The sequence below is a fragment of the Arachis stenosperma genome, chromosome 2 (genome assembly GCF_014773155.1).
Source record: "Arachis stenosperma cultivar V10309 chromosome 2, arast.V10309.gnm1.PFL2, whole genome shotgun sequence".
Taxonomy (NCBI): Eukaryota; Viridiplantae; Streptophyta; class Magnoliopsida; order Fabales; family Fabaceae; genus Arachis; species Arachis stenosperma.
In genome coordinates this window covers 8,023,768-8,037,529 of record NC_080378.1, presented here as the reverse complement: position 1 = coordinate 8,037,529, position 13,762 = coordinate 8,023,768, and the positions used below count along the sequence as shown (strand labels likewise).

Here is a 13,762-nt window from a genome sequence, read left to right as displayed (position 1 = left end):
TTTCTTAATTTATTTCGGTTCATTTGTGTATTAATTGAAGTTCACTTGATACTGCTTATAAGTATTGACCAAATTTTTTATTCCTTAAGTAATTTCAGTTTATTTTTTAGTTGAATTGAGATTCATTTGGATCCAAAAATGAATTCGATGCGTTTTTGTTAATGATTGAGTCTTTTTTTTAGCAAAAAATTAAAATTATTTATTATCACTTTATTCAACTGTATTAGATTTCATTCCATTCTATTCAATTTGTCTTGAAAGTCATTCAAACAATTGGGACAAATTATTTATCGACAATACACCTAGACTACAAATGAACCAAAAATATTATTAAAATAAAACCATTGTATAATACTAAATAAACCGAATATGGTCCATTATATAAAATTCAAATTCAATTTAAAATGTTAGTTTTTGTTAGTAAAATGTTGGTGTTGTTAGTGATTACAATAATGAAAGAGAGAAAGAGGAGGAGGAAGAAACAAAAAAATAGAAGGAGAAGACGAAGACAAAGAAATTACATTACTGAAACATGCGTATGATGAAAGTGATTTTTGTTGAGTTTAGGCCAACTTGGTCGCCAAAAACACTTGAATGGGTAACTAGACTGTTTTTTTAAATATATAATCTATGCAATTAAATTATACTTTTAAAATTTATATTTATTAATTATAATTTAAACAGTTTAATAAAAAATTTATTGCTTAAACCAGAAAATAAAAGAACTAATAATCTTATCGGTTCCATTAGTCACCCAAAATCTTATCGGTTCCATCACAATTTGGTTCTACCAACTACGGATATTGGATAGCCTTGGTCATGATATGATTCTGAAAATCGGTCTGGATTGGTCCAACCGCGAACCAAACAGAAATGCGGTCCGATTTAATCTAAAACTGGTCATTTTAAAACCGTTTATAAACTGCTAAACCGGCTGAGAACTTGCCGGTTGGACCGAATCGGTACCCCACCAGTCTCTCCCCTTTCAAGCTTTCCCTCAGGCAGAGCTCTTCCCATTCTTCCTTGAAAACCCTAGCCTCCATTGCGCCGCCATTGGTCTCACCGCCGCCGCCTGGTTTGTCCTGGTCGTTCGCCAAATCTCCTAGTTCGTCGTGCTCGAAGGCCCTCCCGTTCGCCTAACGCCAACGTCTCCAGGTCTTGCTCCAACGTCGTCCGTCCGTCGTGTTCGTCGCCAGATCGCCAGCGTTCGTCGCCAGCTCCCCGTCGTCCGTCTCCATCTCACCAGTGTTCGTTACCAGCTTCTCGTCGTCCGTCGCGAGCTTCCCGTCGTCCGTCGCCCGTCGCTCTCCCTCAAATCTATGGTCACTGCCCTCGCCGAAGGTAATGCCTCGGATGCTCAGTCAGTTCTCGGTGCTTTTTCTTGGTTGATTGGCTCTGCTCATTGCTTGATGATAAATTTTAACTGTTACTGGCTTGTTCTTGCTTGTTTTGGGTTGATTAACTCTGGCTTACTGATTGATGATAAATTGTTACTGGCTTGTTCTTGCTTTTTTTTGTTCCTGTTGTTAAATTTTGTTAAAGTTTCTTGATGATAAATTTTGTGCTCATTGCCTAAAGGAAATACTTGTAATTTAATCATAAAATGTAACAAATTGTATATTGAAATGAACTCACATAATCATCGTCTTACTGACATTTTAGTAACTATACTTTACTGTTTTAGCTCTTAGAAACCAGGTGATTATCATTTCCGCCTGTGTTAATACCATTGGATACAGGGAAACACTGAAATGATATGTGATTAATCACTATTATGTCAACTTGAAAGTAATTGTGTGCAAAGTTTGAATGTTGTCAATTTTACTTTATGCTTAATACCAACAAGCCTCACTTTTTGACTTAAAATTTAACTGCCACTATGCAATTTGATTTATTGGTTAGAAATCACCTTCTAGAACCTTTGGGATTTCATACTTTAAAATTGAACCTTTGTTTATTCATTGAACTTTCATAGAACCAGTTGTTTATGATCCCCTTTTGAAGTAAAAAAAAAAATTGCAGTGCTCACTGCTAGTGTTTGTTTTTCATTTTTTTTAATGCTCGGTTCAGAAATCATATTGTGTTTTGTATTTTTATTGAATGATTAATTGATTATTGATTAGCTCTGGCTGCTCTATGCTGCTGTTTTGTGTTTTGTGCTTCTTTTGCATAGTGATGTGTTGTTGGAATATTATGCTGTGCTGTGTTTATGCTTTGGGCTTAATTGTGTTTAGTTTGTGATTGTATTGAAGATTTCAATAGTAATATAATGGGTATTAAATTGTTAATATCATGACGAACTTTCATGATGTTATTTTATATTTGGATATTTCCTTTTGTTATTTAACTTTTAAAATTGTATTTTGATAAGATCATAAGACTTTGGTTGATAACATTTGATGTACTGCTTTAAATTTGGAAGACATTTTAAGGTTTATATTAGACTATAATTATGTTTTAGGGTATTTTTTTATATTTTATTTGTTATTTTATTATAAAACGATATTTTCGATTGAACCACTATTGAACCGATTAGACCAATAAACCAGTGAACTAATAACTAGAGCGATTTGATGACCGGTCAGGTTTTCAGAACCTTACTCATGATACACTTCAAAAGTTAAAATCTCATGTAAGTGTTCATAACATACTTACATGACATGAATAGTGTTGCAACATCTAATAGCCTGAATGATCAAACTACTCAGGATTTCTATTTTTATAGATAGATAGATTTCTTTTTCCCTGTCACTGCTCTGAGACTCTTACACACCCATACAGTGGCCACCTCTCTCCCCGCGCCGCTGCCCTCTCCATCGTCGCTGCTCCTCTGTGCTCCTTGTCGGCACTGCCTCTGCTCGTGGCTGTCGCCGTTGTCTTGCAGGTAGGTTGAGTCCATCCTCAATTTGTTATTTTATGTCCCGAATTCATCGCCAGATTTTAGTGCATTTTTTATTACTGAATTTGTTATTTTTGTTAATTTAGATTATTGAGTTTGTGTCCTGCTTTCTCTGCTGCTCAGCTTTGTATAAAACGTTATATTGAATATTATTATGTTAATTTATGGCTTCGGTCCGATTATGTGAATGTGAAATGTGAAATGTGAAGTGAGTAAATTTATCTCGTACTCAAATTTTGTTTGAATTGCAATGTTCCCTTTTCAGTCTTCATAGTTATATTGCTTTGTTCTTTACAGTTTCTCACTCAAATGAATTGAATAGGTCAATAGGAAGCATTACGTGCTTCACTACTATGTATGAATTTCTGTTAAGCATTTAGGGGAAATTCATTTTCTCTTGCAGGCTTAACAATAGGAATTGGTTGACATGAACTTGATAAAGTTTTCACGGCTATATGTGGTTGATGAAATTTTCATTAGGAGCCAAAACTTTGAAATCTTCATTTTGTTTCAAGTTAGAATAAATAGCAATGATTAAGATATTGAGTTGCTATTGGAGCTAACTTGAATTGTACATTTGAAAGCAACTTTATCCTTCTGCTAGAAAGGATCACGGAATGCTTTGTTCTATGATTGTTGCTATTTTAATTTTGGGACTATGCATGGGTTTCCACAATTTTCATTGTTAAAAGACCTATGTAGCTAAACCAACTCCAAAATAATTTGCATTACAGCTGAAAGAGTTGCATTGCAGTTAGACTGCCTGAATTCTTGGTTGTTTCTTAATGATTCCTTATGAATTTGTTATCTCGATTTTATTAAATACTTTGTTAGTATGTCCTATGCCATTTTAAAGAGTAGTTGGGGCCCTTGATAGATTTGATTTGTTGGTCATGGTTTTCAATTTTGTGGTTGAGTTTGCAATTTAGAGATAAGGAGGATGCAATTGAATTTATTCAAAAGCATTGAGCATGACAACGAAAAGAGGGGAATAGTTGATATTTACTATGATTGTCGTTATAAAAAGAGCTGGTGAGAATGAGGAGACTGGTGTTAAAGAATCAATGGCGGAAGAAACAATGGAGGAGTGTTTATTTTAACTAGTGGACAAAGTATATGTAGATATGAACAGTTCAATATATAGGGACAATTTATTAATTAATGACTGACTGAGTGCACCTGAATATGTAGAGTTGGTTTAGGTTTTGGTCGTGCTGAATTGTGCTCTCTGTGGATCTGAGATTCCTGAAAACAAAAGTTGCATTCGCATAGTATTTTGATGCAAAATAATATAATTACTAAACCTTTACATGCAATGATTCGGACTTGAATATTGTAGTTGTCATGCACCTTGGTGAGAGCTTTACCTTCAGCTAAATGTAGGCTGTCTTCAAATTCTGAGTGGTTTACTAAATTGTGTTAACTTATTTTGCATTCAGAGTAAGTGGTCTTGTTAATCTTGGGTTGGATTTTATGTTTTAAAAGTTCTCTTCCGGTTATTGTTGGTATTTTACTATTTGCCTATTTGGGTTTTTTTTTATAGTTTAGCTGAGCCATACATCTCATGTTACATTTTCCAGGTTTACTCACATTCAAGATTTAAATTCATTCTGGGTTGGTATTAGTTTCTTTAAAAGGAAATATTTGTACTGTGTAATATTTAGCCTTTGGATGCACTTGCTTTTTAATGTGTAACTTCAGTGAAGAAAGTTCAAAATCACACAATTCCAGTCCTTTCAAGTTTCAAAAGCAAAGTCTCACAACCTTTTACTATAAAATCAAATGATTTTTCCCTCTTTCCGTTAGGTTCAAGTTTGACTTCATTGCACAGGCCTGGGTTTACAGGATTTTATGATCTGGAAACTTGGAATTTTTTATTGTAACCTGAACAGTGTAATGCACAATGATGTCCTATTAGTTTCTTTGGAATGCTGATATTGAGTTAAATCTCAATTTGGCCCCTGAAATTTGGCCTGATGCTCAGAATGACCCCCATAATTTTGTTGGCCCCAATTAAAACCCCCAAATTTACAATTGTGGCTCCAGCTTGCCCCTGTGATCATCTTCGTCACCGGAATGCTGATCTAGCGCAATTGCATGACATGTTGGACACTAATTAAACGACGGCGCATTAGTTTCGCACGCAAAACCTTTGGAAACCACGTAGTGTAAGGATTTTCTTGATGTTTGACAACTTATGATCGTCATAGTGGAAAGAAAGAGAGTTTTAACCCACAAAAAACTGAAACGGTGTGGTTTTTTAAGGGCTTCGGCACAAAACCAATGCGCCGTCGTTTAAGTAGTGTCCACCGTGTCATGCAATTGCATCAAATTAGCATTTTGGTGACGGAGATGATGGCAGGGGCAAGTTGGAGCCACAATTGCAAATTTGGGGGTTCTAATTGGGGCCAACGAAATTGTGAGGGTCATTCTGAGTATCGGGCTAAATTTCAGGGGTCAAATTGAGATTTAACTCGCTGATATTTCATTAATTTTTTCGCCCTTTGGGAATGTACATATTCCTAGAGTGAATGTTGTTGTCAGAGTCTTTGTTTTGAAAAGTGTTTTTAATTCCTTGTTAAAATATGGTGGTGCGTCTAGAATTCTGCTTTTGAAATTCAATTGTGGCTCCTCTAGGATGATTTTGAGTTTTTTGACAAGGTCGCCTGAGTTTTGTTTGGTTTGGTTTTATATCTATAGAGTTCAAAGTATTACATGAAAAGAAGTGAATTTGCAATTGATAAATTTATATTATTGATTTGTAATTTGATGCACTAATTTTGCTTTATAATTTAGGTGCATTGATTCTGGTCAAGGTTGGCATGTACTTGGTTCTATGAGTTTCAGTTCTTGGAGGTAGTGTCACATGGCCGCATATGATGAGAGAAAAGTTTGGGGATGGTTGTTCGTGTCAATTGGCTTTCTTTACTTTATCGTGTACTTCTTTATCGCAATTATTTCCAAGGTTTTGCCTCCGTCAAATATTGCAGTGATATCTGCCATGCAAAATGATTGGTAATCTTCACAACTATTAAGTTCTACTTTCTAATTCAAATTATTTTTAGCATATTTATTGATCTATGGAAAGGATTGGCATTGCATTATTTTTCACAATAGATTTTGTTTATAGATTTCATGCCCATAATATGTTATTGTAAAATACATAAAAGAGTATGCTCTTTCATCCTCTAAACCAAAATTTAACACATGTAAGGGTATATGACCCTCCAAACTCATTTCTGATTGATGAGATAGTTGTACAGAGATATATCATGGAAGTGGGAGATACAATCTGATCTTTTCTTTATTGATTACTTTTTAATGTTCGGTGGTGTGTTATTATTCAATTTTGAGTAGAGACAAACTTTTTGTAGCTTCTTTGTATTTTCTATGGCTAGCTCCTTGGTTTTTCAGCATATCTGAACAATGATCTATTTTGGACACCACAAACATTCAAAACAATGCTATTATCCTTGTTTTGATTTCTTTAATCAACAATCATTATAAGCATCATCGATATTGCTATTATTGTTACCTCCCCTTTGGCAAAGGAGCGTGAGTGTTATTAAAAATTCATGTTTTTCATTTCTGTTTGACTAATACAACAGGTATTACTGCTTCTTAGTGCCGTTGACTCTCCCTATAATTGTGGTTCTTGTATACTTCCATTGGCTTAGCATGAAGATGTTCAAGCATGCTTAACTTTTCGCCAGATTTTCTGCGGTGGAATGAAATGCTGGCCCAACGGAGCAACATGCCCCTATAACCATACTTGTCAGCCATGTAGAACTTGCACTCCTCTAACCATACTTGACCAAATTAAAGGATATAACTTTATTTAAATCATCTTGTGATATATTTGCCTTCACATGATTAATCATAAAGGCTATGCATTTTGTATATTGCATTGTGGCGTGTCAAAGGTCATTCTTCTGTTCGGGCTTTGGATCTTGTGTAATTTACTCATATAATTGTTTCTCCTAATTTTGGTGTATATTGCAAGACTCTTCATATCTTGCTCATCTTATTTTGACCCTTTGTACTTAAAGTAGAAAATTGGATATAAGGTTGTGTTTGTTTACTAATACCAGACATCGAGACTTTAACAGATGGGATATGGATGTAGATAATGTGCACAAATTATTTGGGATTATATTAGATACACTCCATATATTTTATTATATATATTCTAATATTTGTTTTATATAATCGGATATAATATCAATATATATGTGCATTTCGATAATTGAATATATTGCACAAATATTTTAATATCGTGCGCTTAATGATGCATAAAGAAAAATGAGTGTTATCTACTTTCGAATACAACAATTATATTAGAATATCAGTATTAGTAATAAAAAGTGTAAAATGCAGTTGGAATTAAATTGAGTCGAATTTGTTGATGCACATGCATGTTACGTTTTGTATTACTCATTCTCACAAATTATCACACAAAGTATATTATAGGAAATAAAAATATTATTAGTCATTAAATAATATATGAAATAAAAAAATATTATAGGATAAAACTGTTCCAATCAGAATTATACTTCTCTTTTATTCCTTGTAAGTTAGAGTATTGATGAGTTTTTTTTAATATATATATATATTTTTTTCATTACTGTTATTATTCTGTGATTCACATTCTAAGAGTAAGTGGTAGAAATTAAAATCCAATACTAATTAACTTGTCAAAATTTTAACTTATTTGAGAAACTAAGTCATGATTGTCAACAAGCCAATATGCTCTGCTTCCCTATCATTCCATGAACACATAGAACAAGTCAAAATCTCTAAATTGCAAAATCAGCATCCTACTTATGAGATAAAAAATCATTGGAATTACTCTTAAGTTGGAATGGAACATCCTCTTCTCTTCTTTTTTTTTTATTTTTATTAAAGATAAGAGACTCGAATCCACAACCTCTTAATTGAGTACGGAGAGACTATGCCATTTAAACTATTAGGCAACATCCTCTCCTCTCCTTTCCTTAAACATTAAACATTTTTAATTCTTTAATTTATAGTACACATTATAACTTCTCATATATTCGAATATAAGGAAACATATTCGAAAGTGCAGTGAACATTTGTGCACTATATTCGAAACTCTAAAATATCAAAAATAAGAACATATTAGATTATATAAATTAAATAATAAAATATATAATTGAATATGTGTTATACGAATTCCATTGTTACATGTGTGGAAGAGATGAGTATATTCGAAAACGTTATTCTAATATATTATTCCTTATTCTATTTTTGCGATTTCGGACTTTAGATGCAGAAAAATTGAGAGGGGCAAAAATAGAAGTAAGGAGATTAACCTGTAACGGTTAGGTGGAAGATAGAGAAAAAGTGAAAAACTGAGTAAAACAAAAAGGGAGAAGATAAAGAAAATTATGAAAACAAATTGTTTTAGGCGCTTCGGGGACAAAACATTGGTTGCGCACCTAATCCGTGTCCCTCCTCTCCTCGCTAACCGCCACCTACTCACTAAACCGAGTCACTTTCACCGACGCACCTTCAACTCGACTCAGTGACTCACCAACGATTCACTCACTCGCTCTCTGGCTCACTCACATGGCTGGATCTTCTGCAACTGCAACCTCTTTGGCTCTACCATTTCTGCTACTCACTCACTGACTCCTTCACTCGCTTCTTCATCACACTGCCGCCGTGGCTAACAAACTAAACCATATGGATTCGTCTTCTGACGACGAAGACGACCGCCACAACCTCATCGACCAAAACGTTAGAAAGCCTCCCACTCTTCCCTCCACCTCCACCACCGCCGGCGCCGCCGCTTTCCACGTCGAAGATATCAGCTCGAGCTCTCGGCGATTCCAGCTCCGGAAGAGGTACATTTTCTTGATCCTCGTCGTCATCGCCGTCGTTCTCTTCTTCTCTATCACCGAAATTCGCCATGGCCCTATCGCCAGCTTCTCCTCCGATTATCTCTCCGGTCAAATGAAGGAATCCGAATTGCGCGCCATTAACCTCTTGCGGGAGCAGCAACTAGGGCTCTTAACTGCTTGGAATCGAACTTTTCAGCACAATGCGTCATATTCCGATCCAAATCAATTGGAGGATCTGAAATCGGCGCTGTTCAAACAGATCTCTCTTAACAGAGAGATTCAGCAGGTTCTGCTGAATCCGCATCGAACAGGTAACACAAATGAGCCTGAATTCGATTTTAGAAATCCTAATTTGTTCGGTGGAGTTAGTTACAATAGGTGTAGAACAGTGGATCAGAACTTCTCACAGAGAAAAACCATTGATTGGAATCCTAGAGATGATAAATTTTTGCTTGCTGTATGCGTTTCTGGCCAAATGTCAAACCATTTGATTTGTTTGGAAAAACATATGTTCTTTGCTGCAATTCTTAGTAGGACTCTGGTGATTCCAAGTTCCAAAATTGATTATCAGTATGACAGGGTAATTGACATTGATCACATTAACAAGTGTTTGGGGAAAAAAGTTGTGATTTCCTTTGAGGAATTTGCAAGTGCTAAGAAGGATCATTTGCACATTAATAGTTTCCTGTGTTATTTCTCTCTGCCACAGCCTTGTTATCTTGATGATGATCATTTGAAGAAGTTGGGGTCTTTGGGTTTGTCAATGAGCAAGCCTGAGCCTGTTTGGCAGGAAGATACTCGGAAGCCAACACCGAAGACGATTAAGGATGTTCTAGATAAGTTCGGTCATGATGATGATGTTATGGCTATTGGGGATGTTTTCTTTGCTGATTTGGAGAATCAGTGGGTAATGCAGCCAGGTGGCCCTATTGCTCACAAGTGCAAGACTCTGATTGAACCTAGCCGCCTCATTGTGCTCACTGCTCAGCGATTTGTTCAGACCTTCCTGGGAAAGAAGTTCATCGCTTTGCATTTTCGAAGACATGGCTTCTTAAAATTCTGGTGAGCCATTATGATATCAGTGGAGCTTGAGTCATTATTGTTCTCATCGTTGGTGTTTTATGATATCGGTCTATATGAAGTTTGAGTATGATAGTGGTAAACTCTGCCTGCATCTGCTTGCTTTTTTCGATTGCTGAATTTTTCCTTAAAAAAATGTTACTACTAATGATTGATTACTTCGCTTGTTTACAGCAATCTTAAGAAACCAAGTTGCTTTTACCCGATTCCTCAAGCTGCAGATTGCATCTTGAGGGTGGTTGAAACGGCCGATGCACCTGTCATTTATCTTTCTACGGATGCTGCAGAAAGCGAGACTGGTCTGCTTCAGTCAATGGTTGTGCTGGATGGCAAGCCTGTTCTGCTTGTAAAACGCCCTGCTCGTGACTCAGCAGAGAAATGGGATGCTTTGTTATACAGGAGTGGCATTGAGGGGGACTCACAGGTGAGATAACAATGTATTCTTTTTCTTTGGTTTCGAAATTTAGGAAATGAAAGATTGAGAACTTTTAGGTGCTCCTGCAAGTTTTTACTTTTCAACTTAGAATTGAGTTGGATTGAGAATAGAAGTTTAAGGGTACCCGATGGAGCCATAAGTTTATGTATCGCAATCACGAAAAAAGAAAGACATCTGCGATGGCACTTGGCAGTGTATTGCTATATACTCGTTTTTCACTTCAAACATTTTTGTTTGGTTGGATTATTATGCCATTGAAAATACATCAGTGAGAAGCTTTTATATGCGGTGATAACTCTTCCTTGAAAATTGTTTTGTTGATATGAATTTTGAATGTTTCCACACTGAAGGTTGAAGCTATGTTAGACAAAACGATATGTGCAATGTCTACAGTGTTCATTGGAGCCCCTGGTTCCACTTTCACCGAAGATATCCTGCGGCTGAGAAAGGATTGGGGATCAGCATCGTTGTGTGATGAGTACCTTTGCCAAGGTGAAGAACCAAATTTTATAGCAGAAAATGAATGAGGATAAAGACCATTTTTTTGTGCCTTGACTCGAGACCAGTTATGTTTGTTGCTCTATTATAGGTTTGATTGGGAATTTTGTCAATTGTCAATGTGAGAGTAATCATGTATGATAATAGAATTAGCCAATTTTATTCATTAAGTTTTGCTTGTTATGCATATTCTTTCATTAATGGAACCTCGTATTGGTACCTAATAAGGATTGCATCTTGAGAGCTTTGCCCAAAGGGGATTATAGTAGTAAAGTTGTTTGATTATGATGTGCTCATTTCTACTTTAACTATTATGGAATAGATTAAGATAGCATGGAAACATTTGCAATTTATTTGTTAATTAAATGACTATCTTAAAGTAAGAAACCTCCATGTGACATTACCTTTGCAGTATTTTAAGCAAGTAGTAGGTGGCAATGTAATAATATATTAATACTTTTTTTGCTTACGTGCCTTGACCACTAAGGAAACAATTGTATTTGTTGTGTCATTGACTCATTCATTTTCTTTCTCACCATCAATCTACACTTGTCTGACAGTAAATTCGGATTTGCAGCATTATCCTATTTAATTTAGGAAAGTGTATTAAAAGCTTTAATTTGTTACAGAAGCAATTTTAAGATAAATGATGTTGGTTGTTTTATTTATCAGCTAATTGTTGGCATCCTTTTATAGCGAAGTCGTTCATCTTTTTTATCTTGTTTCTATTTAAATAAAGTACAACTAAATATTCTTTAAATATTATTTTTTATTCAATCGTCAGAGTAAAAAAAAAAATAAAAAACAGGTAACTTTTAAGAGTTTTTAGACAATTGATATGTGAAAGTAGGAGTTAATACTCAAAATCGTTCCTAAAAGATATCCCGATCTCCATTTTGGTCCTCGAAAGATAAAGTTAATCGAAATTGTCCTCAAAAGATACACGATTTGGTCACGTTAGTCCTTCCGTCAGTTGGATGATGGCGTGTCACGTTAAGTGCCACGTGGCACATGATGACGTGGTGGGTGATGCCATGTGTCACGAGATGATTGGTTGACATGTCAGATCAGTGACACGTGGCACGTGTCACTTGACATGTAAAAAAGTTATTGTTAATCAAAATAGTTCTTGAAAGTTCAGACGTAAGTCATTTTCGTCCCTAAAATTTTAAAAAATAATCAAATTAGTCCTTATATAATTTTTTTTTATTTTTTCTTGATAATATTAAATTTGAAATATTTTTTGATACTACTAATTTTAATAGAAATGTAATTGACAAACAAAAAATTATTAATGTATCTTTTCTTCTTAAAAATTTTGTCAATAAAATTATCTCTCTCTTTTTCTCAAAATCTCTCTTATTCTTTTTTATTCTAAAACTTTTTTCTTACATTATCACATTTTGCTAGAATATATATATATATACTCAAAATTAAAATATATGTATTTGTTAACCTAAACAAAGTTATACGCTCAAAATCAAAATTTATGTATTAAAAAAAAATTATATAATCTATCTCAAACATATGAAACACACAAAAATTATATAATCTTTCTCAATTATAAATTAAAACTAATTAAATTTAGAAAGTTATAAGAAAAATTGAATTTTTTTTCAAATTCATTATTTAGAAAAAGTAAAATGACACTCCTTCAATCCTTGAATAACATCACTTATAAATTTAGATGTGATAATCACGTGATTAGTTTAATAATTTCGTTTGTGCTATTTTATATTTGTTTCTTGTAAATATTTAAAAAAAAAAAAAGAAAAGATTTGGATCTCTTAATAGATCTATTTGACTCAAACCAAAATAATTTGACAACTAAGATATTAACGCTGTTAACGAATATATATTATGACCAGATTAATATTTTCTTTAGTACTTCCATATAGTTAAAAATATTTAATATTTTGTGTGTTTCATATGTTTGAGATAGATTATATAATTTTTCTTTGAATACATAAATTTTGATTTTGAGTATATAACTTTGTTTAGGTTAATAAATACATACATTTTAATTTTGAGTATATATATATTCTAGCAAAATATGATAATGTAAGAAAAATGTTTTAGAATAGAAAAGAATAAGAGAGATTTTGAGAAGACTTAAAAGAGAGATAATTTTATTGACAAATTTTTTAAGAAGAAAAGATACCATTACTAATTTTTTGTTTGTCAATTATATTTTTATTAAAATTAGTAGTATAAAAAAATATTTTAAATTTAATATTATCAAGAAAAAATTAAAAAAAATTATATAAAGACTAATTTTGATTATTTTTTAAAATTTTAGGGATGAAAATGACTTACGTCTGAACTTTCAAGGACTATTTTGATTAAAAATAACTTTTTTACATGTCAAGTGATACGTGGCATACCACGTGTCACTGATCTGACACGTCAACTAATCATCTTGTGACACGTGGTATCACCCACCACGTCATCATGTGCCACGTGGCACTTAACGTGACACGTCATCATCCAACTGACGGAAGGACTAACGTGACCAAGTCGTGTATCTTTTGGGGACGATTTTGATTAACTTTATCTTTCGAGGACTAAAATGGAGATCGAAGTATCTTTCAGAGACAATTTTAAGTATTAACTCGTGAAAGTAGGTATTTGTTCATACCCTGGCCCAATACTAAGGCCCAGATCCAACTAAAAGGCCTAATCTAAAGGATTAGGCCTAGCTAAGCGCCGCCTTTTACATAAGAAGTCGGTGTCATTCACGACTTGATTCGAAGAGGTCGGATGTGAGATTGGCTGGCAGATAATACACTCATTCAAATGAGTAACCGCCCCTAAAATCTCTCTAACCGCCTCATAAAGCCATATCTTAACCTCCCCAAGATAATAGGGACGGTTACTACCCTAAAGATATGGCACTACACCAACGGTGGTTATTGGCTCACCACTATAAATACACTGACATCCCTCAGGTATCTCCAAGTCCAATACTCTCTAAGACCTGCTTAC

The 13,762-nt window shown here is 34.2% G+C and overlaps 1 protein-coding gene across 1 annotated transcript; it reads left to right on the top strand.

The window, feature by feature from the left end:
* Positions 1-8,278: 8,278 nt before the first annotated feature.
* On the top strand, positions 8,279-11,062 carry LOC130960460 (O-fucosyltransferase 36-like). The gene is made up of 3 exons (XM_057885853.1): positions 8,279-9,825; positions 10,018-10,267; positions 10,630-11,062. The coding sequence occupies exons 1-3, from the start codon at positions 8,606-8,608 to the stop codon at positions 10,804-10,806; spliced, it is 1,647 nt and encodes a 548-aa protein (XP_057741836.1). The 5' UTR covers positions 8,279-8,605; the 3' UTR covers positions 10,807-11,062.
* Positions 11,063-13,762: the final 2,700 nt, after the last annotated feature.

Excerpts from the sequence above, each read along its gene's own strand:
- LOC130960460 (XM_057885853.1), top strand. The coding sequence starts at position 8,606 with ATGGATTCGTCTTCTGACGACGAAGACGACCGCCACAACCTCATCGAC. Across the intron at positions 9,826-10,017 it reads CATGGCTTCTTAAAATTCTG|CAATCTTAAGAAACCAAGTT; the intron begins GTGAGCCATTAT and ends GCTTGTTTACAG. Across the intron at positions 10,268-10,629 it reads GCATTGAGGGGGACTCACAG|GTTGAAGCTATGTTAGACAA; the intron begins GTGAGATAACAA and ends TCCACACTGAAG.